We start from the raw sequence: 26,016 nt of genomic DNA, 5'->3' as shown, positions 1-26,016 counted from the left end.
GGTTTATGGGATGTGAGATGGTTTGAAATAGGAAGGGAATTGGGGGAAAGAGAGAAAGAGTTAGTGGTATTAGCTCTTAAACTTTTAGAGCATTAGAGGAAACAGCAAAAGATGTTAAAAGCCCAGTTAGTTTTGAAACGTCATGTGTTTAAATTACTTAATTTGATTTTTAAAGATTAAAAAAAAAATTCCATGAAAAAGGAAATAGCTTGAAGTGTAGGAGACCAAGTCTACCTGAGGAACTCCAATTCTGCGGCACGCCTCTAGGAAGTTCTCCACATTTCGTCGACACTTGGCCATTGTCAGTTTGGGCTGGAAAGAAAAAGAAAATATGAAACTATGAATTCCTATGTGCAAACACAAACGTACACAAAAACATATAAATGAAGTTATGAGCAAAATAAACCCCAAAAGTCCCTCACCACTGCCGGTGAGGGTACATGGATGCTCGGTATGGATCGGGGACGCACGTGGTTGGCCAGATGGCACAACACGACCCCGTCAGTCAAAGCTGCCCCAAGATCAGTGGGTAAAGACACCTTGAGTCGACACTCAATATTCTACACGAAGGATGAAAAATTAGACTTACAGCAGGACAACAGTATTATTTGTTTTGTAATATTTTGATTTGAATTATATAACAGGACAGCATAATACAATATAAATGAGTTTATATATATATATATTTCACACAAATGCATACATATATGAAACAATAGCTAAATAAATAAAGGATAAGAGTAGGGTACTACTAAGGCAGCTTGCTTGACACACCCTTCTCAGCTGCTCTATCAGTAGTGCCTCCTCTCCCGTTGGGGCTGGACTCTGTGTGGGAGTGGCTTCCACTGGCTCCGCCTTCTGTGCGCCTGATTCTCCTGCAAAATGGTCACACATGCCCTTAGAAATACGTCACTGCGTAATTACATGAGCAAGTTCTAATTAGGAAACGTGTCATTTGATTGACTTGTAAAAGAGCACAACAGTGACTGCCTACTTCAGTCAAATTGTTATATTTAAATACCATTATAGTATTTATTAATATTTTAAAATAGCTTTTATTTTCAGTTTTAATTTTTCATTTTAGTATTAGTAATTTCGTTATGTTTCTCTCATTTAAAAATAAATCTATTTAGCTATAATTTACATTTCTTTCAGTTTAAGTCATTTTAGTACTTCAACTTAATTAATTTTCAGTTAGTTGCCAATACAACATGTCTAATTTTTATTTTAAAGTTGGTCATCTAATATTTATATTTTATTTCTGCTTTCTTAAATTAACGACTACACTGCCACCTTTTCAGATATTTTTTTTTACTGTATTTCTCATTTTTTTCTCCATAAAAAATTCAGAAAATCCTTTACTTCCTTTAGTTCAAGACAAACCATCCAGCTCTGAGATGAATTATATCACCACGTGACATGTGATTCAAAGCACTTTTTTTTATGAAAATAAACATTAAGGTACAACACTTTGCACTTAAATTCTTGTTAGGAAATTCTTGTTAGGAGTGTTAGGAAACAATGATACCGAATGATTAAACATTAATATACAAAACTACAAGTAATTGATAAAAAACAAATTTTGTTCAGAGGTTTATTACAAAATATTCAAATATTTAGGCTGACACTGATTAGTGCACTTCATTTACACTAGGGGCTTTTGCACCGGAGGAACCTTTTCATAGTACCTAGAACTGCTAGAACAATTAACCTACTTTTTGGCATGTTTGCACCGCAGGAACTGGGAACGATTTCATTTCTAGGAACGCCTTTTGGGGGAACTAAATTAACTTTCTTTTTGAAAGAAAGTAATACTTTTTATTCAGCAAGGAAGCATTAAATTGATCATAAGTGACAGAAAAGACATTTATAATGTTATAAAAAAACATATTTCAAATAAATGCTGTTCTTTTGAACTTTTTATTCATCAAATGATCCTGAAATAAAAATGTATCAAGGTTTCCACAATATTAGGCAGTACAACAGTTTTTTTTTTACATATTATTATTAAAATAATAAATGTTTTTTTAGCAGCAAATCAGCATATTAGAATGATTTCTAAAGAATCGTTTGACACTGAAGACTGGAGTAATGATGCTGAAAATTCAGCTTTGATCAGAGGAATAACATTTTAAAATATATCAAAATAGAAAACAGTTATTTTATATTGTAATAATATTTCACAATATATTTTGATCAAATAAATGCTGCCTTGGTGAGCAATAGAGACTTTTAAAAAAACAAATCTAACCGACCCCAAACTTTCGAACGTTACTGTATACGAATCATGATTAATCATGACATCACAAATTTCCCACAAAGAAGCAATGAGCTACATAAGGTAAACAAACCTTTTTTTTTCTCCTCTCGCTGACTCAGGCGGAACAGGTAACTCTCAGGTCGCTGGTGGAGGCCGCGGGAGGGGGACGGGGCAGCAGGGCTGGGGTAAGTGGGTGACTGGAGGGCTGCAAGACAAGCAAAACATTGTCAGAAAGAGATGTGGGGAAAAGAATTAAATAAAAAACAACAGCAGTAAGGAAAGAGAGAATGAGAGGAGTCCATGATTTAAACGAATACATACCAGTGGGTGACAGTGAGGCATAATCTTCACCTTGCTACCGAAGACAGGAGTTCAATTGGAGAGAAAAGAAGAAGTGAAAAAGGAATTGAAATATCAGCTAATGAACACTGTATCTGTGGCATACGCTTTAAAGTGAACTCTAGGTGTGAATTTCAAAAAGAAATAAGTAACCAATATCTCTAGGCAGTTTTTATAAGATTCGCCCACAGGTTACCTCACTTTATATTACGTTTTTAATGTGAGAACTTCCAAACCCTAAATAAATATGTACATGAATCAGCTGAAATCCTAAACAAGCAGGACATGACAGGTTTCCAGCATAATTTCCTTAATGAAACTTGTCATATTCATTCTGCTTGGATATGACAGGGTGTTAGATCTGAGTGCAACCACAATATCTTTGTGTAGCGAATTTTTGAGAGTAAAATTTTCAAGAAGCCATATTTGCATCTAGAGGCCGATCATCTCCAGGCTCTTGCGGTTCAGTACCTGCGGCGTACAGGAGGGGGCGACGGATAAAGCGGGAGACACACACCCATCCAGCGGCACAGCAGAGAGAGACTAGCCAGCCACAAAGAAATGAGGAGAGGATAGAAATGAAACGAAAGGAGGAGAGATAAAGGACGAACGTAGGAAGTAAATAGAAGGTTTGAGAAAGTGTAGGTGTTTTGGAAGCGTCAGATTTCATTGTTTATTACTGAAAATACTGCAGGAAACATATCATGAAGAGGAAATATTACAGCAGTAATGCATTAAATAAGGTTTAATTTATTCTAAGAATGCTGAATGTTTTCTTGAAGGAGTCAGCTTTATAAAAATATAATAAATAAATATGAACACATTAATATAAATTAATATTAAAGTTTAATACATGTTTTGAGAGTACTCAGCCACAATAAGTTTATTTGCATCTACAGAAAAAAAAATAATGAAGGCAGATCGTCTGCAGGCTCCAAACAAATATTATTTATTATATAGTTTATTTAGATTGTTATATTATTTATGTACTAATGAAACTTTGAGAAGTTTTGCAACATGCAACAGTTTAATACAAACATTTCAGGGTTCATTTATTTTCCTAACCCTAATTATAACCAATACTAACAAAATCAATTTATGCTAAGTCCCCATTTTGACAGCAGAAAAACGTGTCTGTGTGTCTCCTTCACCTGTTTGTGAGGGTCTGGCCTCTTCTTTATAGTGTTGGTATCTGTGTCTATCTCAAATATCAGTAGAGGTTCAAACTCACTCTGACACAGACAGAACCAACATATGAGAGAGAGAGAGAGAGAGAGAGAGAGAGAGAGAGAGAGAGAGAGAGAGAGAGAGAGAGAGAGAGAGAGAGAGAGAGAGAGAGAGAGAGAGAGAGAGAGAGAGAGAGAGAGAGAGAGAGAGAGAGAGAGAGAGAGAGAAGTAGAGAAAGAGACAAAGTGAAGGGACAGACAGGGAAGTAAAAAGAAGCAGGGCAAGCGTATTAAAAATGCACACTAGGAAAAGCATCTAATATTAAAGGTGCATTCAGCAAGTAAACAGTAATAACTATCAAATACAAGATATAATGTGATTACAGTATATATATATGAATAATGTGATTATTTTTTATGAGTAAAACCTACTAATTACTGAGTGCACCTTCAAAACATGTTAGCAGTTCAAACTGATCAGAAAAGCAGTTTTAAATGGAAATAACCTTAAATCGTGTTAATACATTATGCTAAGTTCTAAAGACTAATACTGACATTTGTTAAGGGAAGAGAACACACAGTGAGAAAGAAGATGGAGGATGGCGCATGATCCGAGCTGATTGGCTCTTACCATGAAGAGGGCGGAGTCATCGGTGTGAGTGGACCGTCGGGAGGGGTACAGACTCTGGGGTGGGACAGTAATGCATATGACTACAGACTCTCTCTCTCTCTCTCTCTCTCTCTCTCTCTCTCTCTCACACACACACACACACACTGATGGATGGATAGGGAGGAAGTGAATGTGCAAATCTGAGGATGAGACTCACCTCACTGTCTGTTGGACTGAGCTTCGTAGGGCTCGGAGTTGATTTATGCTGAAAGTACAAAGACAGAAAAGTGTCTTCCCATCATGGTGGCATGGTGCACAATTTGGGAGTTTTCGACTGGGATTTGGATGCTACAGATCACATTTCAACATTCAGAGCATCTCCATGAATCTCAATGTTTCTTTTTCAAGTCCAACATTATTTGATATTATTGCTGCAACTTTTATTATACTATTATTAAATTGTGTTGACTATGGGCAAAATTTTAGCAGCCTAAATCAAGACTGAATAGCAATTGATAGCTCCAGGGATGACGTATTTTTGTACAAAAAGTTTTGTTTTAGGCTAATAAAATTTTGCTAATAGTATTTTGCTAGGCCAAAACTTAGAAACGAGTTCCATCGGCCTAATGTTGATGGGTTTTTTAATGCCTAAAATAAGGTCTGTGGTTGTCTCTATGACGTTTGGATGTGTTGTTTGGTGTTCTCGGTTTTTACTTTCACTTTCGCAGGTGACGTGCTGATTGGTCCCCGCTGTTTTTAATTATCTGAGAAGGGAAGTTGAGCGTGCTGATATCAAATGGTGATTTGTGACTGCTTTGCCACCGGAAGCCCAGGAAACTATAAAAAGGGACACCTCCACGCAGAAATAGAGACTTGCCTTCATATAGACTTGAGCTGTGCACTCTGTGTTTGTTTTGTCAGTGTGTTTCTGTAACCATGTAAACCAACATTATCTTGCCGACCCTATTTTGGTTCTTTCATTCTTGAGTTGTTGAAAGCATTATCATTGTGCTTGTGCTGGATGGAGGAAAAGGGATAGGTAAGTAATGTCATGTGACATATTTCTGTTTAAATACACCAGGTTAGGGACATGTGCCACCTGCTGTATTTTTGGCTTGGTAGTTAGTGTATGGTAGATATGACATCTTGGACGTTGCAGATTTTTCGTTCTACCTTTTTTTTTTAGTAGACAGGTTAAGTTAAAACGGGTTAGAAAGATTTTGTTGTTTTCTTTGCTTTGACACTGTCCAGTTCCCTTTGTCCTCCCCAGACTTAGTGTATTGAATTATTGCCTGTGTGTATATAGATATTTTCGTTTTAAATATTTTCTTTTAAATAATTCTTTTCTTTAATCTTCTCCACATTTTGTTGATCATAGCACTCAGAAATAAAGTTTCACCTGCCCTGCCGTTCCCGCTTGCCTTTTCCCCTCTCCCAGTGTTTTAATAATAGAAACTGCCAAACAGTGATTTAATGTTGCCCTTCCCACTCCCTACGAAAAGTCGTAAGTTCCAGTGGTCAACACAAGCTCAAGATATTTTCACGTTTTACTCAGGGTATCTGCACACTTTTTAAAGCCAAATTTAAGGCTTTTTAAGACCTGAAGAAATCAAAATTAATACCTTACATTAGGGGTGCGCAATATTGACAAAGATATGTCTCAATATTTTCAAAGTTTTGTTGATAATTAGATGATATATATATATATTGTGTTTGTGTACTGGTACCATGGCTGGTTTAGGGCTGTTGCTGACAGCTGACTCACGAAGATATTCATATTTTTCATATTCTATGCAGTGGTCAGTTCACAGCAGTGAAAGAAATTAACATTTTTTATTAAAGGGCAATATTTGCAACCTTAAATTGAGTTCCAGGGGCATTTTCACCCAGATATGGACTTTTTTTTTACTTAGAGGTATGCATCACCTTTTATGTCAAATTCTAACATTCAAATTAAATTATATTAGAATAATAGCACAATACCACTGTTACCAGTTAAATGAAATCATTAAATCAAAATCCATCTTTGCAGTGCAGAGGAGACACAGAAGCAGCATCAGAACTGGCATTAATATATTTACACTCCATTTACAATTGCATAAATAAAGCTATGATATATTCAATTCTTAATTCAATATTTAAATATGAACTGATTTCTAATTGTAACATTTTAATTACAGGGTACTTTAAATGTGAAACTAAACCCGCCAGTAGGCGGCGGCAAGTCTCAGGGAGTCATTCATTCAACCGATTTGTTCAAACGGCTGATTCATTCAGGAAGTGCGTGATTGTTCATTGAATCGTTAAAATTATTCGTTCAAAACGCGGATTTCAGTCAAGAAATCATCGCTGTCTTTTGCATTGAGACTCTGCTACGGTTTCATTTTGAAATTCTCGTCAGCGAAATAAAGGGAAAACAAACAATATTGACAATATTGTTTATAAAATGTAACAAATGTTAATTAAACTGTTATATAAAATAAATATCATATTTGCTATTGTGCACGGGAAAACAGCCCTCTTGCTGATGTAATATTGTTTGTTTTCCCTTTATTTCGCTGACGAGAATTTTATAAAACTTTATACGTCTATTAGGGAACATGCCTATAACTGCACTGACACACCACGCAGTGAAAGCAAGCATGAGAGACAAATGCGACGTCAGCTCACAGTGCGCCCTCGTACATAGTTAACGTTAAAGTAAAACAATGATTACAATATCATAATAGACAATACACATCGCACACCACTACGCACATAAAGGATAAACTTACAATTGAACTGAAATTAACCAGCTTTCTTCTCCTCTCCTGCTGTTTCGCGTGCAGGAGACAGATGTAGGCTAATGCTGGCGCGAATGTGACGCGAAATGTCACGTGAACGAGCAAATCCACAAAGAACGAATAATAAATACAAAAGTACGCGAATTAGATTGTTTTAATTTGGAAAACATTTAGATATGTCTAAGTCAAATTGCCATCGAAAATGTAAGACCTTTCATAAGTAAAAATAAGACTTTAAGACTTTTTAAGGCCTTACATTTTTAAAATCTAATTTAAGATTTTTTAAGGACCCGCGGACACCCTGATTACTCTACAGCGTAAAATACATCAGTAAAACATTTTTTTTAAAGCTCGTCTTGAAACGCGGTTGCTAACATGTGGCTAAACGGGACTACAGAGGTTGTCTGGGACATTAAACATCACGCTGAACTGCTTTCACAGCCTCATTGTGTTTATAATAGTGCTTTTGCAAACTATTTAAACTCAAACTTTCAGGGAAAATGTTTTTAAATGAAGACTGAAAGTTGTCAGAAACAGAAGATTTCCATCCACTGACAGTACACACAACTACCTTTGTCACTTCAAAAAGTTCAGAAAGAGATTGTTAAACTAATCCATAAGGATTGAGCGGTTTAGTCCAAATTTTCGGAAGAGACTGAATCGCTTCATATGTTGAACAGATTGAATTTAGGCTTTTCTTAACATATAAACATTGATCAGCGAACATAAACAGAAGCTCAACTGTACTTGCTTGACGTGTGACAACAAACCTCATTGGTTCTTGTGGAAGCTCAAACGTGCTACGTAACACACGAGAATGAACCTCATTGGTTCTCTCAAGTCAAGCATGCTTTAGCTTCTGTTTACCATATCTGATATGTGCAGTGATCAATGTTTATATGTGAAAAAAAGCCTAAATAAAATCTGTTCATCATATAAAGTGATCGTGTCTCTACAGAAAATTTGGACTAAACCGCTCAATTCATATGGATTAGTTTTAAAATCTCTTTATGAACCTTTAGAAGCGTCAAAGTGGTCTATCAAAGCGTAGCTGTCAATGGAGGGACAGAAATCTCAGATTTCATTAAAATATCTTCTTTTTTGTTTTGAAGATGAGCGAAAGTCTTACGGGTTTGGAATAACGTGAGGGTGAATAAATTATGACAGAATTTTTGGATTGCGTGTGAGTGTACGAGTACCTTAGCGTGATTCATAATGGCATCTCTTTGCACTGATCTTTTCTGTCTCTCTTCCTCGTACCGCTGTGCCGCCAGCTGAGCTTCTCGTCTCACTTTCTCCACACCTCCACCAGAACCTGACGCCACACCAGCAGACCGCTGATAGACAGAACCAGAGTAAAACCACTATGTTTTGATTTACTGTATCATGAGGCATGTATATAAAGGGACTCTTACCTGGTTATGAGCGTATGAAGACGTGACCGCTGTATCTGAACCACCGCTAAAGAGAGAACAACTACTGTTAGTGAAAACACAGATGACTATTCTTTTTATTTTAGTTTTTATATTTATGTTCTTTTTGACCCTTTTATGTTACTTTCCTTTTTTCTTAAAAACTATAACTGTTTTTTTGCCTAACATTTTATGTTATTTGTATTATATGATTACATGTACACGACTAATTCAATATTATAATTTATTTTATAGTATTATATATATAAAATTGTATACATGTAATAATTTAATACAAATAACAAATAAATATATATATATTATATATATATATATATATATATATATATATATTATATATATATATATATATATATATATTGTTATGACAGTGTAATTTGGTCAGTACCGGTTATTTAAGGAGTTTTGACGTCTTGGGTCATCAGTTCTTAAGTCTCTGGATGGGCTGGTCTTCACAGGTGAACCCTAGAAACAAATTAAAACCATTATAAACCCTGTGGCTAACAACAAAATCAGAATCAAAATCAGCCATTAAATACTAATACGCACCTCTCTGGTGATTCGTCTTTCAATGTAGGCCATAAACTGAGAGCTGAGGCTGACTGGCTCCGGCCTTCTACGACTCCGCCCATCCTCCTCCTCATCATCCCCTGTACAGCTGTCAATGAAGTCTATCTGTTCAAGCTCTGCGTCCACTACAGAAAGAGACAATAAAGTGCTTAAAATACACTCAACCATAGCAAAAATAATTGTAATACACAGCTTCTCGTGGCTTATCATTAGAGTTTAGAATCCATTTCATAAATGTAAATGTCATCTCACTTGTGCCATTGGTCACGTGAGACCCCGTCCGGTGATCCTCACGTTCTCTTTCTCGTCTCTGTCTTTGCTCTTTGGTGATTTCTGCCACTCTCAAAGGCAAGTCTGACAACTCGTCTGAAGGCTTTAAGAAGGGATAGATGGGAGGAAAAGGCTAAACAAATTGAACTAAATGATAAAAATAAAATGAACAATACATAATGGAGTTGCATAGATTGGATTCTTGATTGAGTGACCTGAAAAGCACTTGCCTCATTTCCTGACCACCTCTTGTCTCCGCTGTCCACACTGTTAAACCCAGAGTCCAGAGCTCCGTATGGGCGACCAGAATACAAATCCTCTACACTGAGAGGAGACAGACCAGAGAGAACAACATCATATCATCATATTGCTTCATGAGGAACAAAGAAATAGTCTAGTAAATGTCTGAAATAACTTTAATAAGCAATTCATTTCTAACACACATAGAAAAATGTGTGTGTTTTTTAACCACGTTTCTTACTGGCCCAAATGAAAGAAGCCCACTCACTAATCTATGTGAACTTCGTTTTCTAGGCTTGAAATAAAAGCCTTGAGTCCTTCAGTCCAAATCTGTTTGGTTTTGTTTCATTATTTAATTTCCACCAAGCAAAAAATAATCTGATAGTTGTGGGTGGTTTCTTAATGGCCCAAATCAAAGCAGCCTATTATCAAGTCTCTGTGTGATCTGGTGTCTAGATATAGCTTGGGTCCCTCCTTTAGTGTAAGTCTATGGGATTTTTTTTCTCCATCCTTTTATTTTATATTATTTTATTTGACTTTGATTGCAACAGAGCAAACAATTGTCTGAAAAAAAAAACTCTAACGACCTCTTTTCAACAAAATTAGCTATCGTATGAACATGGTTCTGCCACTTGAGAAGTTTGATGTCCCCATCACTTCATCTACCGTCATCCGGTGTTGCTGCAATCCCTCCTCTCTTCATACCTTCATTGCAATCATTCCAATCTTTCATTCAGTCTGTCTCTTTTCCTCCCCCTCCCTTCTTATCTGCAAAATCACCGTGCTCTGTGTGTCCTCTGAGAGATACAGCCGATAAACAGTGGCTCAAATTGGATGTGGGTGCGAGTGAAAGCCAGGGAGCACATCAACGTTTTTTTCACATTGCGCCCACAAAACCCAGTGAAATGAAGTACGTTCTCACCAGGATCCAAAGGGCAGTGGTCTTCTGTCGTAGTCTGGAAGGTCTGAGGCTGCTTTAAATGCCTCCATGTTCAGATATTTAAATATATGGATCTTTCCCTTTATACAGATCTGTAGGAAGACGCAGAAACACATCAGTAAACATGGTCATCAGGATGTGGAAGTCTATATTTTGTTTTGTACAATTGGTGTTAGGGGTTGGCTATTTATGACCAAAATATTATTTTACGTTAATCAATATATTTTTGTTATTAAAAATAAGAACAAAGAAGCAAATTACAAACAATAGGACAAATACAATAACAAAAATATGAATAAATTAAAATGTAAATGTTTAACAGAAATGGAATAATCAGATATAAAAATAAATTACTTCATAGTCTTCACTGTATGAATTAAATATAAGTTGATACTTATTAAAGCTACAAAAGTTATTAATTCAAAAGTAAAGTTATTTCTTTCTTCTGTTTGATTAACTGTAACGACACAGAGAGCATATTAGGCTGCTGTCACTTTAAGACCGAATGCACGGATCCTTTATACTGATACACATCCGGTTTACACCCAACTGTTTACTTTCACTTGAGATATAATCAACTGCGTTTGATGGGTATCCACATGATGTGTTTTTTGACATTATTGTGTGTATTCGGCCATTGAGCACAATAAGCCATGACAGAAAACTGAATTCGTCATCACATCCTGAGAGACGCGGCATTCCGTGTGCACGATTACGCTGTGTGTCATTCCGCATAAGCACCGCATAGTTCTTTTTTACAGCTTAACTCTTTTTAACATCATGCTCGTCCCGCACTTTATTGGCTCATTCATGCTTTTCATCACTCAAAAGTGTCAATATTGCTGTGCTACGCGTATATTTACATACCGCTATATACACGATATAGCAAAATCTGTAACAAAACACATTTTATACCATCACTACGATATGTATCGTCATACCGCCCAGCCCTAATCGAGGAGTTTCAGGGAGTTCAGAAACATTGCTTAGTGATATAGAAAGTAACTAGTGACCTTATGCTTTGTAACTATGCAGATCTTTTTCATGCTCAAACAGCAACATTATACACTAAAGAAAGTTGTAAGTTGGCTCAAACGGCTTTGAAACGGCATTAATCTTAATAAATCGTAAAAATCATAAAGTGACCTACTTCTAAGTAAAACAGAACGTTTCATGTGGATCAAAACAGGGACATGTGTTACCTGTGCAGGTGGGCTCTGCAGAGGATTGTTGTCCAGAATGATGCTCTGAAGGTGTCTGAGGTTTCGGTAGCATACAGGGATTGTCGTTACCTTGTTACAGGAAAAATCGAGCCGGACCAATGGCAGCTCAGCCAACTCTGCAACCCAAATCAACACAGAAATGACACAACACATCTGCTAGAAAACATCACTCATTTCATACAGGTGCAGGTGCCTGCGTTTCTGACCAGGAGGCAGGCGAACCAGGTGGTTTCTGCGGATGTTGAGGTCACGAAGAACTTCCAACTGACCGATCTGTGGAGGAAGTGTCTGGATCTCATTACAGCTGACGTCCTTGAAGAGAGAGAGAGAGAGTAATGTGCATGAGTGAGAAAAAAAATGTGAAGATAAACTACAGAGTTTAAGAGAGAACTGTTCCACACACCAGTTCAGTGAGCTGTCTGAGTTTGCCCAGATCCTCCGGCAGTGATACCAGCTTGTTATTGCAGGCGATCAGAACTTTGAGCGGTAGTCGGCACAAATGAGCGGGGAGAGTGGACAACTGGTTCCGACTGCAGAGAGAAAATGAGAATCATGGGAATTAAAACCTGAAGGGCCCAAAAACTAGATATAAGAAAATGTCAGTGAAACCAACTTGTGGTTGCTAAAGAGTTCTAATTAAAACTAAAACCATTAAAACTGTTTTTTTTAAATAAAAATATGTAAATAAAGCTTAATTTGCATAAAATATAAGAGACAATTCACCCGAAAATGAAATTCTCTCATCATTAACTCACTCTCATTCCATACCTGATGTATATGACTTACTTTCTTCAGATAAACACATTCATGATGGCATGAGAGTGAGTAAATGATGAGAGAATTTTCATTTTTGGGTGAACTAACCCTTTTAAACTTAGTAAACTAGAAATGTTGCATGGCAACAAACCAAAATAAAATAAGTTAAAATATTAAACTAAAATAAAGCTAAATAGAAATATGAAAAAAAATAAAAAAATGACAAAAGCACAACAAAATTACTAATACGTTAAAATTAAAACTGTCTGGAAATATACAAATCAAAGCTGATTTAAAATATGAACACATACTATAACAGTATATAAATAATGGTTTCTTACTGGTCTAAGTCAAAAGAGCCCACATATCTAGGTTTCTATATTGACTTCAATGCAAGTTTGTGGGATTTTTGTTTTTTCCCCATCTTTCAGGCGAATTTCATGAGTCAGATTGCTTAAAGTAATAACACCTCACACACTTCCAAAAAGCCAAACAATATGAAGTGTAATTACATCTGAAACAAAAGCAGTGCATGACTAGCTGAAATAGAACTTGGGTTGGAGATTGTTCAAATACCTAACCTTAAGTGTAAGCAATAGTAATAGTGATGCTTGCTTTAGTAAACGTCATGAATGTCACAAACAAATCAAATTAAAGAGATACAAACAAAAGTTGTGTGAGTCTTGTGTGTCTTTGCATTTTTAGCTTGTGGTAACACACTGCTAGCATTTAGCTGTTGTATCAAACATTTAAAATTGTTCAATATCAATGTTTTACTAAATTGAATATGTTATGAATGTGATGTATGGATTTGACCTGATATTTAGGTAGGTGAGGGACTGTAGGTTGATCAGACTCTCTGGTAGTGAACGAAGGCAATTCTGGTACAGGTTCAAATTCTCCAGCGACACAAACATGCACACCTCCACCGGCAGCTCCGTCAACCGGTTCCGTGACAGATCTGAGGGGAGATGGTGGATAGATAGCAGAGAGAAAGAGAAATGGACAAAAAGACAATAAGAAACGGATGTCTGGCAGGAGACGAGCTGCACACCTGTCTTTGGTTTCGCTCATGTAAAAGCGTGTTTGACGAGCTCTTGGACCATTGTGCTGGAAACTGAAAACCATCTAAAACCTCTGCTCTACTCTCCTGCAGGTTAATGAAAATACACTATTATATTTTTTTTATTACCACTATTAATCTGAAATGGCCAATATTGGAAGTAAGACATATTAAGGTTTATTAACACAAGCCACAATGGCCAACCGCAACATCTGAAACGAAAAGTAGCCTACATTTCCACCTATTTGTGTAATACTTCATACAATACATCAAATATAAAAAAAACAATGCTGACCATCATGGAAATTTCTATCGCACCCTTATTGGTATAATTTATATCTCAAAAGGATGCGCTTGTGCATTCTCTGACATTAAATTTATTTATTTCATTAATATTGAGTATCAATTGATGTCAAACAAAACGCTGTGTGTTAATTTCTCTAAGCTAAGTGCGTCCCGCAGCTTTTCCACACAGATTTTGAGAGTTGGCCAGCTAAACAAAATAAGCCAAAGAAGGAGACTAATGGCTAGTCCGGGAGATGAGAGGTACATTCATATTTATGAAATAAACACTTATAATAGCCTAGCCTATATTTTTACATTCGTAGTTAGCCATAAGTGAATTTGTCTACACCAAAATAAATGTTCAAGGACCCCTTAATAATAACAACAGTGATTAAGGCCAAAATTAATGTGGGTGGGGGGTAATGAACACCAATTTTTTATTTTTTTTTCCCCAAATGGTCTCCACTCTATGCATTTTGTAATAATACAGCAACATTTTATAATTGACCGTATTTGCCAGAAAATAAGTCGCATGCACCTGAGTGTAAGTGTATAAGTCACACCGGATCATGTTGAGAGAAACGCGCGCGCGCGCGCGTCACACCTTTGTAAAAAACACATTTTATTATCAGCCTATTCAGAAATAGTGTAAAATACTGATAAATAAAATACAACATTAACATTATAAACACTATTAACATGTAGACTATGCGTATTTTACTTCCCCTTACTGTATCACAAATTCTTAAATGAATGGTAGCCTATTCAGTAAACAACAAGAATGAAAAATAAGTATCATGTATAGCTTAATAAAAAATATAAATAAGCCTAGCCTACAAAACTAGCCTATTGTGCTCTTTATTACAAACAACATTTAGCCTATTTTAAACGCCAAGCCCAAACGAATTTATTTGATTTGAAACTGAACCGTGTGTTCGCGCATCTCTCATTCAGTCCAAAGTTTCCATATGTGCAATGTAACATTTGGATGGTAACTATTAATGTAAAGCAGGCTTCGTACTTCAGTCGAGTCCCAATATACAGCCTATAGGCTAAATCATCATCTTCACAGCAAGGGAAATGAGTTTGGAATAACAGCAAGAAGGTGATGACTGACTGACGCAGCCCTTATATTGTACAACAGACAAATTCAATTGAGCAGAATAACTTATATGTTTGGTTGACTGTTTTATTTTGATAATGAACAGGCTGCGATATGAAGTAACACCAGAACTGATGCCATGTTGTGCGAGCGCGCGATGCGGTGCCATGACTTCGATTTGTTCCTCAGCAGGGGAAATAACTTAATAGTCATAAAGATAATATGACATCATTCAATATTTTTATTTCTGTAGATTCAAAATGACTACAACATATCATGCCTTTGAAAAATAAATAAAACAACATAATGCGCTGCGTCTTGGTCTCCTTGAACATCTTTCTGGCGCACACCAAAAAAAAAAAAAAAAACCTAGCAAATAGCCTTCTTGGCACGTCTACTTTTGAAAGTCAACAATTAGATTATTTGACGTTAAATGCAATATACAGGCCTAAGTCACTTTGGAATAAATCCCAGCATGTTTCATGATAAAAAAACATGACTTTTGTAGTCTGGAAAATACGGTATAGCAAATTATTTCACGGCCACCCTGGCACTTGAGAACTGCTGGTCTACACAGAAGAAAGCACTATCTAGGCTCTTCCCCGGTACGGGTTGCGTCGGGCCATTCGTTAGTCTAGTTGTTTGATGAGAAAAATATTAAATGTAGTTGCAATAAACTCGTTAAGAATCCATACAACTGCAGCATCGGAAGACTATTATTAGAATATTAGAAATCATATAGGCTATTCAAGCTGTTTTCTCATTTTTCTACTCTTAATATTAAATCAAAAAACGACTGATAGAATGATACACGGATTCTCTTGAACCACCAGCACGTTTGCGGCAGAAAACTGCAGTGTAGCTCTGTAATCGGCCAAAATGCTCCGTTCGACTTTTCTGAGATCCTCTACTCTTCCCTGCGGATGACCTGTGACTTACTTTCTATACGATCTGAACTTTCCGCGTTTTGAATTTTAGAAAACTGAATTAGAAGTTCCGAATTTCTTCTTCATCTTGAAAACTTGAGTCTGTATTTTTTAAAACCAGATTTTGCAGTCTAAGAATTCAGAACAAAAAAACAGCTGTTTGAAAATACATGTCTATAAAATTCAGCCATAAAAACATTTAAATTTATTAAATATTAAATCGTTTTAAGATATCAAATTCAGAACTATTTCAAATTCCACATATAATTCAAATTTGTTAGATTACACTTGTCAATAATTCTAATTTACACAATTCAAATTCAAATCATTTTGTCGTAGTATAAGCTCCATACCACTAAATATAAATAAAGTATCACTTTAATATATTTTCATAGCCTCAATGCAATCATCCGAACTGCATCTGAAATCTGAATTAGATATAGTACCAGCACTACTGGTACATATAGTCCTTAGTTGTTGCCAGCCGCAAATCTTTTGACAGTCATTTCTCATTTAGGGGTAAACTAAATGTTTTATGCATTAATATTTAGGATCTTTTTTTTTTTAGAACCAATCCAGAGATCATCAGAAATACGAAATACAAGTAACTCTATATTTGCATGCACAAACACACAGACTCACACTTTAAACCCAGAGGACAAACACTCACAAACACTTATAAGTAGGACCCCATGACCACCAAAAATAGCTGCCAGACAAAAAGCGAGATAAGTGTCCATTTTTCTGTTCTGGCGCACATGGAAGAGACCAGTATCCTTACTGGTGCTCAAACACTCGTTTCAACCTCAGACGGCCTAATAATAGCAAAGCATAGAGAGAGACGTCAGACAGGAGATTCTAACATTAAGGAAATTTTAGACAACACATGGCAGCTGTGAGCGTTTGTGGGTGTTTTTGAATTTTAGTTATGGTTTTTGTTAGAGTTTCAGATCTGGTTTGGTTTAATCCTTTCATAGAGAAATAGAGAATGTTTTTAATGCAGAGGTAATGTAGATGAGAGAAAAGGTAGATGAATTGAACTAATTTAATAATTGATTATCTTTACAACGGAACTGAATCAACACTGAACTGACTTCAGCTGAACGATGACACTATTTTCTTTTAGAGCTGCTGTGCAGCCTACATGAACTAGCCTATGTTTGCATCATTGAATCCTTTTCCTGTTATCACTGTAAAGCTGCTTTGAAACAATTTGTATTGTATAAAGTGCTATATAAATAAAAGTAACTTGACGATGCAAATTAAAATATTTACAATGTATTCAACATTAAACTGATAATATAAGATTAACCAATAACATATCTACACGATTCCAAGGTGATTATTGTACAAAGACACAGTAATGCCTTCCATTTCAATAGTATCGCTGATTTAAACCACAATAAAAATATGAAAAAATACCTTGATTTTCCTGTATTTTCTGCATCTACTTATCTATTCAAATTTTTGAGTGATGAAATGGATTGATGAATCCAGTTTTTGAATCAGTTAATTGAAACTGACAGTTCACGGCAATCATTTGATTTGAACTTGTAGCAATGCCTGTGATCTGTAAAAAAACATTCTGAATCTGAAGTATTTTCTGAATCTACCATGTTGAAGGGAAAAAAAACTTTTAAAAGAAAAATGTTCACTCAAAAATTGTGTCATAGTTAAACAGAAGAAAGAAACGTTTGGAACAACTTGTGGGTGAGTGATGCCAAAAATTTAAATTTTTGGGTGAACTATCCCTTTATGAAGTCATTTTAGAACAAGTGCATAAAAATCAACGTGTATATTAAAATATTGTCAAAAGTACAAATACATTGAGACAGGTTTCCAAATCATATATCGTGTCTGTGAGCTCTGTTCTGGCAGGACAGTGTTTTTGTTACACATAATCAGTGGAATCAGGGCTCTGTATTCACGGTCAATGTGTCGATCTGTGGCCTGTAGATGTTTGTCAGTGTCCTGGAGGTGTGTGGATGTATTGATGGCTTTTCAATCCACACTGGATCTATATTTGTAACTGTGCAGCTGTGCAGAGATCCGGGATGGGGAAGACAGGAAGTGCTGCTGACTGTAATGTCTGCTTCCTACACAGAGTGCTACCTAAAACCAGCATGCTCTCACACACACACCCACACACACGCCACTTTTCCACCGTCGGGGCGAACGGTTTTCAATGCGTAACCGCTCCATTCCATGCCGTTCCGGGCCAGCTGGTACGGTTACTGTTTCCACTGTGGGGCTGATAACGGCTGCTCTTTGGAATGTTATTCAAACGCATCAGTCGTTGCCTTGGTTACACAACGGTTTACTGATGTAAATAGCAACCACATTTTAGAGAATGATCAGATATTGCTTTGAAGTCACTCAAATAGCGCGCTTAACCAGCTACAGAGAAACTGTTAGCCAGGCAACAGACATTCCTGATAGCGCAAGTATATCTCGGAGACGTCTATTTGATGTTTGCACATTAGGGGTGTCACGATTCTCCAAATCCTCGATTCGATTACATTTTCGATTCTCGATTTTTACTTTTTTTTTTTAAGCACAGGTTGCTGTTGCTCCTAAAAAGCTGACATCAGTTAATCGCAATCTCACACATCTCTATTATTATCAGTGAAGCTGGCTGCACAATGAATCTTTCATAATATATAGCCTACACTTTGTTAGTTATAATTAGAGGATTTGCCAGCTTACAGAATTCAGCACTGAACAAAAAGTCCGTTTTGAGCGGTGAGGAGAGTCTATCTGAAATGCTTCTGATTGGCCATTGTGTTCAGGAAATCAACACATATGTCTGTGATTGGCTAAATCGCTCAACGCTGCAAACATGTTATAAATAGAAACTCTGGCCTGTAAATCATTTATATTTTGTTTTAGTTGTTCTTGTTCCTTTTCTGCAACAGATAAATAAAAATGTATTATTTTTTATTTTTTATTCATAGATATTTCTAGTTTGCGGGAGTCCCGCAAATCGTTTTATTCTCCCGCACACACAGAGTGAGTGCATTACAGCTCGCGCTCGGCCATCAAATCTAGTCCCGCGCTGCACTCTATTGCGTTGGGAGTGCACGTCTATAGATCAAGAGCCCGGCCCGAGGATAGTGACGGGAAATATCGGCCCGGGTCGGGCCAAGTTCGGGCTCGGGCATAGAATCTAAGTTAGAGGACTCACAGCCTTTCAACACGTGCGGGGGTTTTTTTCCGCGCCGTGATGAGTTGTTCATGAACGATCCGTTCATTGCCTCTGTCACGCGACAAATGAACAAAAGACTGAGAAGGTCAAGTAATTATTAATGTTCACTGTAAATTATTTTTGACTGCATTATAATGATTTCTTAATTCAGAATATGATCAAGATTGCGTAGGTGGATGAGTTAGGGGAATTTGCCTGTTAAAAGTATAACATTTAAAGCCCCTGAAATGACTAGAAAAAAGATTAGTTAATTTTGATGAACGAGATTGAACAATAGAGTCAGTAAAACGTTCCGAACTTTCCATAACGGGTGCGGCATGGGGGCGTGGCAGCATCGACAATTCCATTTTTTATTCCGATTTTTGATTTAAAATCTAAATCGTGACACCCTTATTGCACATAAATCTGCAAGATGTCATTTTTTTAAGTGTTTGCTAATCTGCAATACGTCTCTAGGACGTTTCTTGATAGATGTCATATAGACATCACATTAAGATGTCGTCTTTAAGATGTTTAAGATTTAGAACGTACGTAAAACTGATTTTTCTAAGATGTTTATCAGATGTTTTTACACAGCAGATGATTTCCAGATTAAAAGATCTTTAGCAGCCATTTTAAAAATGTAGCCCTGCTATCTGGGAAGTGACCAATCCTGAGTGACGACTTCACTTCACAGATTCTACCAGCACGATTCGGGACGTTTAGTTAACATGCTGAGAATTCTGGGCCGAGAACGGTTTGTAATCGTGCCGTGTTATACCAGGCTCAAGTGGAAATGTTCATTTACAATTCTAAAAACAGTCGGCCCAACGGTGGAAAAGCAGCTATACACAGGCATTATCCGCAGTTTGGATCCATTATGAAGAACTCAAAACATACAAGTACTTATACAATAAAGTGGGCAGATTTTTCAGATGAGCACAAGCATCTAAAATATGAGGGTGAAGAACATGTCCAGGTCATCTTTCACAGAAAATAAGTTTTATATTTTGAACAAAAACCAAAAAATCGTATTTTTAGGAGCAAGAGTTTTGAGAATCACCCTTGGTTTTTAGACACTAATTCAATCCTTACAAATGCACTGTAGCAAACACCCACTAAACAAGCAAAGTCGGATCAGATTATATCAGGCCTAGACAGGAACCAAAACACTCGTCCTTAAGACTTTAAGAATTAATTATCTGTTTATACATGATGCTGATGCTCTAATTGTGAAAACATTACGCAACAACAGGGCTGAGATGAGCGAATGTGCATCTACTCGTTTTTTCGTTTATATTTCCTCTATGAGTGTAACTGGACAGCATTTCAGACTGACTCATGGCCTCAGTCAAATACAGACAGTAATATCCAGTTCACTTCACTTCCTCAATGCTTGTACACAACAGTCATCATCAGTTCGGGCCTCGAGGCAAGACAACAGCAGACAAACTCACTGGCTGCAGTGTTCAATCCAGCATCTCCCTCAAAGGATTCCTGCGCCATTCCTTCTATATCAAATATCTCTTTTCAGTAAAACACACTGCAAAATAACTCACCAAATACAAGCAATATACTCCTAGTCTAAAATAAATATCTAACATATCTAAGGAAAAAGAAAACACTTCTCAGCTTTTTTGACAACAATATAGAAGAACCACTTTTGACTAACAGCTATTGATGCCAAGATGATTCAAAACATTCAATACAAGAAGTAAAATGCATTGTAAATTTAGTTAAAAACAATCAAGGTATGTTTTAGGGAAGTGCACGAGTACTATAGTAGCCTATGTGACTGCGACGATCTATCATGAAATGTTGACCCGTTACAGTGAGGTCAGCGTTAGGACAGCACCAGCATTTTTCATTTTGACTAATCCTTTTTATAAAAATGACAACTGACAACAAATCTTGTTTTTTCCATCTCTGTGATGTGTTTGAGAACAGATAACAGGAGTCACTCAGTGTGTTTAAGTAGCCGCCATATTGCAAGCAAGAGGTTGGCTGCAGTGAACTTCACATGCCTGCTTATATAAGGCCAAAAGCTTCTGTTCAAAAACAAAGCGTGGCGTGGGAAAGTGTGTAATTGCAATGTCTCCAACATTTTCAATGCTACAATCGCAAATCTGACATGACCACAGTCCACAGCACATTGGGAGAGCTAGCGTTTTACTAATCACTGCGAGTCGCGCTGTGTGTGTGTGTGTGTGTGTGTGTGTGTGTGTGTGTGTGTGTGTGTGTGTGTGTGTGTGTGTGTGTGTGTGTGTGTGCACTTGGATGGGTAAAATGCAGAGCACAGATTCCGAGTACGGGACACTATACTTGGCTACACGTCACGTCAAGTCGTGACTCATTTAAACAGACAATGCAAAACTATTTCTAATCGCTTATAAACTCTAAAATGAAATGGGGCACAAACATGTTCTTGACAGGATTAGTGAGATTCACTCACTTAAAAAGTTTATTCATCCAATTAAACATGTTTGTTTGTCAATTAAACGCAAACAGGTTAAAAGAGGTTAAAGTTTTTAACATTTATCTTTGACTTAGAAAAAAAATCTAAAACTTTCACTTCATTAGTTAATTAACTAAATAGCCAAAATAACCAAATAGGTCCTAAAGGAGTTGAAACTAGGGATGGGTATTTTTCAAAAATATTGTATTCGGATATTTGGGCTCATAAAAATGGAATATTTGTTTATTTAAATGACGTTTAACGAGAAACATCTTATTTTTCTTTCCTCATTCGACTGGTGTTTGGAATTCATGTGATTTCTATTGTGGTGGTGATATTATGATAACTCAGTTTCATTCATTAATTTGATCAAAAGTAATTTCATTTTGTAAGATCATTTAGATCTAGGTATGTAACGATTCACTCGCAACCGGTTGAGAATCGATAAAAATGTGTGACGATTCAAGTCGGTTGAAATGTTAAACGAATCGCGATACACGTTTTAAGCAGGGGCGTTTACTGTAGCCTACTGTGAAGTTGCAGCAAGCACACACTGGCGCGAAGCTAGCGAGTGTTTTCACTTCATTCATGGAACTTGAGCTTGTGTGAGCCAAGCTCAACTTCCACAGGAATGAACTGAAAACGCTCAGTTTGCTCCGCTCGCCAGTGTGTGCCATAGACTGGTGTGCACGCGCCGTCAAACACATGGCGACGGCAAGTGTAGATATTGACTCATTCAAATCGGAGCTGTGGCGGCATTTTAACTTTCCGTAGACTAATAATAATCACCACCGTGAGAGGCACAAGTCACCTCCGTTTTTATGTAAAAGGCATTAATACGACAAGTTCGAGAGCCACGGAGATCACAAGGTGCATCAGTGTTTCCGTGGCAACCAGGTGTTGTATTTATTTTACTATCTCTTTCTCTAAATGTGTACATGGATATATATTTTTTTATATACATAATTTATTGATGGTTATGGCATATTTTTCTAAATGTGTGTTGTTGTTTTTTACTCTTGCTAGTGTAATGATACAAATAATAACAAAATTAAAACCCCTCTAAATGTGGTACTAATTTTACATAGTCTTTTACTTAGTGTGCGAAGGTACCAGTGTCCACCCTCTTGACCAGACAGACAGAAAGACTGAGTTGAAACAACCTTGAAGGGATTTTTTTTTAAATTTCAATGTAGTTTTTTTATTTGACAAATATATTTTTAAATGAAAAAGAAATGTGCAGCATTTTGTCTGGGAAATAATAAAAGGGACACTTTTTCATTTATAATTTCTTAAATGAATCACTTGTTAAAAAAATTGTGAGAAAATCGTATCGTGAAACCAGTATCGTGAATCGTAGCGCATCGTGAGTTGAGTGAATCGTTACATACCTATTTAGATCATTTTCATCCAAGTAATTCCAAACTTCGCAAGGCAGACGACGACATTGTGATCAAATACAATAAACTTGTTAAACATGCTTGTTAACTGTGAGCCAGTGCTTGGGATTTATCATGGATTCACATCATTTACGGCCAGCAAAGCAAAGTATACAATTCGAAAAGCCTAGTATTTTTATTTTTCTAATAATATTAACAACAGATTGAATATTCAAATATTCATGCACACCCCTAGTTGAAACCGTAAAATAATCATAATTAAAATATGCTTTAAAAACATTGGAGTCTGGCAAGGGGAATAAAGGGGGATTCTCATCAGTTAACAACTCTTGTGAGCGCTGATTAAACACAGAACCGTCATACAACTTACAATCAAACCTCCATCCATCTGCCAAGGCTGCAAGACCAAAATATTTATTGATCATCTTGAAGTAAACTTAATCAATTAAACAGACAAAACAACAACAGCATATATACAACACACAACACAGATGTATAAATGAATGGGAGTATGAAGTTAATGAATCAGTCTGCAGGGACAATAGTGCTGCGTGTCATTGAATTGACAGGGGTCCAGAAGGCCTTGTATCGCTCTGAGAGGGAGGACACCTGTTCTGAGCCTTCTAAGCTGAGGGAAAACAACGCTCCTTAGCAGGAGACCAATACATTTGGCACAGTTCACAGGACAACACAGCCAAAGCAATCAGACGAGGAAATATCGGAGGTCAAATAATATCACAGAAAGTCAGCAGACAGTCAGAGACTTACAAACACTCTTAACAATAGCTGTTTCGCTATGAATTATTCAATACAATCAGCCAACAGATCATCATTTTATTCATTCCCGCAGGTTTAGCGCTTATGAGGCGGGAAATTCCCACAAACATTTATTGAATTAGCTTGTGGGTTGAATGAGCAAATTAATCCACACAGATTATCAAATCAGTAATTAATTTGAAAAAGTTTCCGAGACACATAATTTCACAAACAGCTAAAGTGATTCAGCAATACAAAAAGGTCTTCTCCCTCTCTCTTTCAAAATGCGCACATGGCTTCACATCACCACATATTTTGTACAAGTGAGCTGCACGCTGCAATTTCCCTCGAATTTCGTTACAGAATTGTCACTTTCCCAATCGGGCTATTGTCGCATCATTACTAAAGTTTATATGCATAATGTTAGTAGTACTCGCACTCTGTCTGAGAGATGGTTTTTGTGCGCTCATACCCGGAGAGCACACATATAGCCGCGTCTCAAACAGCTTGTGAGTACCAAACCGAGTGCTTTTATGTGGCTTAATGCACTTAAACGGTCTGAAACACACAAAATGATGTCAAAATGCCCGCCTTGTCGAGTATTAACATAAACACAGTATTAGCCTAATCTGTACTTAATTTATACAATGAAGCATTCAATCTATATAGTTTTCCTGTACCTGAATAGACCTTATGCTTGTAATTTGTTTATTTCTTGTTTACTTTGTAAATTTAATTCAAGCTTGAAATCAAGCTACCTTGTGCTTGTACTCATGCAAATTGCCCCGTTGTAAAAACACAAATACATAGAGCATACATTTAGGTGAGATAAATGTCATTTATCAAATTAAAAAATATATTTTCCAAAAATAAATACAGAACCTGGACTATAAGAGCTGTCACTTTTTCCTGTAAGTTTTACAAGATGATTTTACAGTGTAGTTAAACAAATATTTTTTTTATTAATATTGACATAATTGATAAACCTCTCAGTCAGAATCAAAACCCAATGTTAAACTGCTATTATCATCGGAAAATGACCTTGCTAAAAAAAGAACCATAAACTATCTGGCAAAATAAAAGCTTTGGCGCTCACAATCTGTCATTTTCAAACCATAACAAACTCAAAGCAAAGCAGTCGAATTATTTTGGGGGTTCCAGAACCAAAAGCTTTCTATTCTTCATTTTTTTTCTGTTCATTCCTACAGTCTACATTTTTGTGAACGAAAATCAGAGATATCTGTGTGGATGAGAACTAGGATGAGAACGAAACCAGAGATATCTGTGTGGATCCCAGCATGCACTGCACAGACGATCAATATTGACACAGACACTAGATACCATGTGTGCTTAGGATCAGAGCTGTAGTCTTGACCAATTCCTATTTTCAGGCCGTTCAACAATACGAGGATGCTAACCAGGGTAACACTTACTATGGCACTTTAGCGAAGTCATTTCATTTCATCACTAGACGGTTTGTTGATTATGAGCAGTAATTAAAGTGAAATTAATGCTTACAACATTAAGCATGACAGATGCTATTGTGGATTGTGTCAAAATTTCTACACAATGCAGTTAGCTCCTTTACGCACAGTCAAACTCTACAATAAATGCACAAATAATTTGTCCACAATCTACTATTGGCAATGGCAATTTGAGATGCTATACATCATGCAGTAAACCATAATAAAATAAATAAAAAATAAATCCCCAGTGCAAAACACTGAAAAGTATAGCCTAAAGAGGTAACCTAACCTTATACATCTGCATGTAACTAACTAACTAACCATCAACCAGGTAGACATTTAAGCATTGACTTCTAGCACTTCTAGTATAGAGAAGCGGTCCTCGATTCTCTATACTATGATGCGACTCGATCAAAGAGGTTCTATGATTCTCTCACATCGATGAGTGTAACAACTCTTATACAGGACATGCTACTTTACTCATTGTGCTTCAGGAAATAAAGGGGGGGGGGGGGGGGGAAATCACATGTCTGAACACATCTAGAAACTCCTAAACCAAGATACCTGCACCTGTAGTATGTGTCAGGTAAGCAAGCTGTTTTTACCGTAGTTTAGTTTGATAACAGCAAGTCTTGTTTTCGTGTGCAGAAGAGGCAGGCATGGGTAGAACTATTATTTAAAAAAAAAAATAGTACTAGTGCCAATATTGTCCTTCTCGGCCATCGTACACATAATTTCATAACCAATAGATTGTTCAGAATAATCATTGAAGTGACAGATTGCAGCTCA

At 36.6% G+C, this 26,016-nt stretch overlaps 1 protein-coding gene across 5 annotated transcripts in view; it reads right to left on the bottom strand.

Annotated features, from left to right (window-relative positions):
* Positions 1-26,016, bottom strand: part of lrch3 (leucine-rich repeats and calponin homology (CH) domain containing 3) — a 35,696-nt gene that overhangs the window by 8,476 nt on the left and 1,204 nt on the right. The window contains exons 2-21 of one of the 5 annotated variants that reach the window (XM_077193943.1): positions 13,407-13,551; positions 12,238-12,364; positions 12,041-12,146; positions 11,814-11,950; positions 10,594-10,703; positions 9,662-9,755; positions 9,414-9,534; positions 9,141-9,286; positions 8,980-9,056; positions 8,574-8,619; positions 8,358-8,495; positions 4,593-4,640; positions 4,397-4,450; positions 3,751-3,831; positions 3,071-3,142; positions 2,582-2,615; positions 2,352-2,465; positions 775-875; positions 423-560; positions 235-312 (exon numbers count right to left, since the gene is read on the bottom strand). In XM_077193943.1, coding sequence (XP_077050058.1) covers positions 235-312; positions 423-560; positions 775-875; positions 2,352-2,465; positions 2,582-2,615; positions 3,071-3,142; positions 3,751-3,831; positions 4,397-4,450; positions 4,593-4,640; positions 8,358-8,495; positions 8,574-8,619; positions 8,980-9,056; positions 9,141-9,286; positions 9,414-9,534; positions 9,662-9,755; positions 10,594-10,703; positions 11,814-11,950; positions 12,041-12,146; positions 12,238-12,364; positions 13,407-13,551 — 1,967 coding nt within the window. Of the gene's footprint in view, positions 1-234; positions 313-422; positions 561-774; positions 876-2,347; positions 2,466-2,581; positions 2,616-3,070; positions 3,143-3,750; positions 3,832-4,396; positions 4,451-4,592; positions 4,641-8,357; positions 8,496-8,573; positions 8,620-8,979; positions 9,057-9,140; positions 9,287-9,413; positions 9,535-9,661; positions 9,756-10,593; positions 10,704-11,813; positions 11,951-12,040; positions 12,147-12,237; positions 12,365-13,406; positions 13,552-26,016 lie in introns of those variants that run through there. The other 4 variants (XR_013186105.1, XM_077193944.1, XM_077193945.1 and 1 more) reach the window with 4 other exon arrangements.

Source organism: Siphateles boraxobius, unplaced genomic scaffold, assembly GCF_051911475.1.
Source record: "Siphateles boraxobius isolate OS27281-9 unplaced genomic scaffold, OSU_SipBor_1 31, whole genome shotgun sequence".
NCBI lineage: Eukaryota > Metazoa > Chordata > Actinopteri > Cypriniformes > Leuciscidae > Siphateles > Siphateles boraxobius.
The sequence above is the reverse complement of the archived record's forward strand: the minus strand, read 5'-3'. Positions and strand labels throughout refer to the sequence as shown.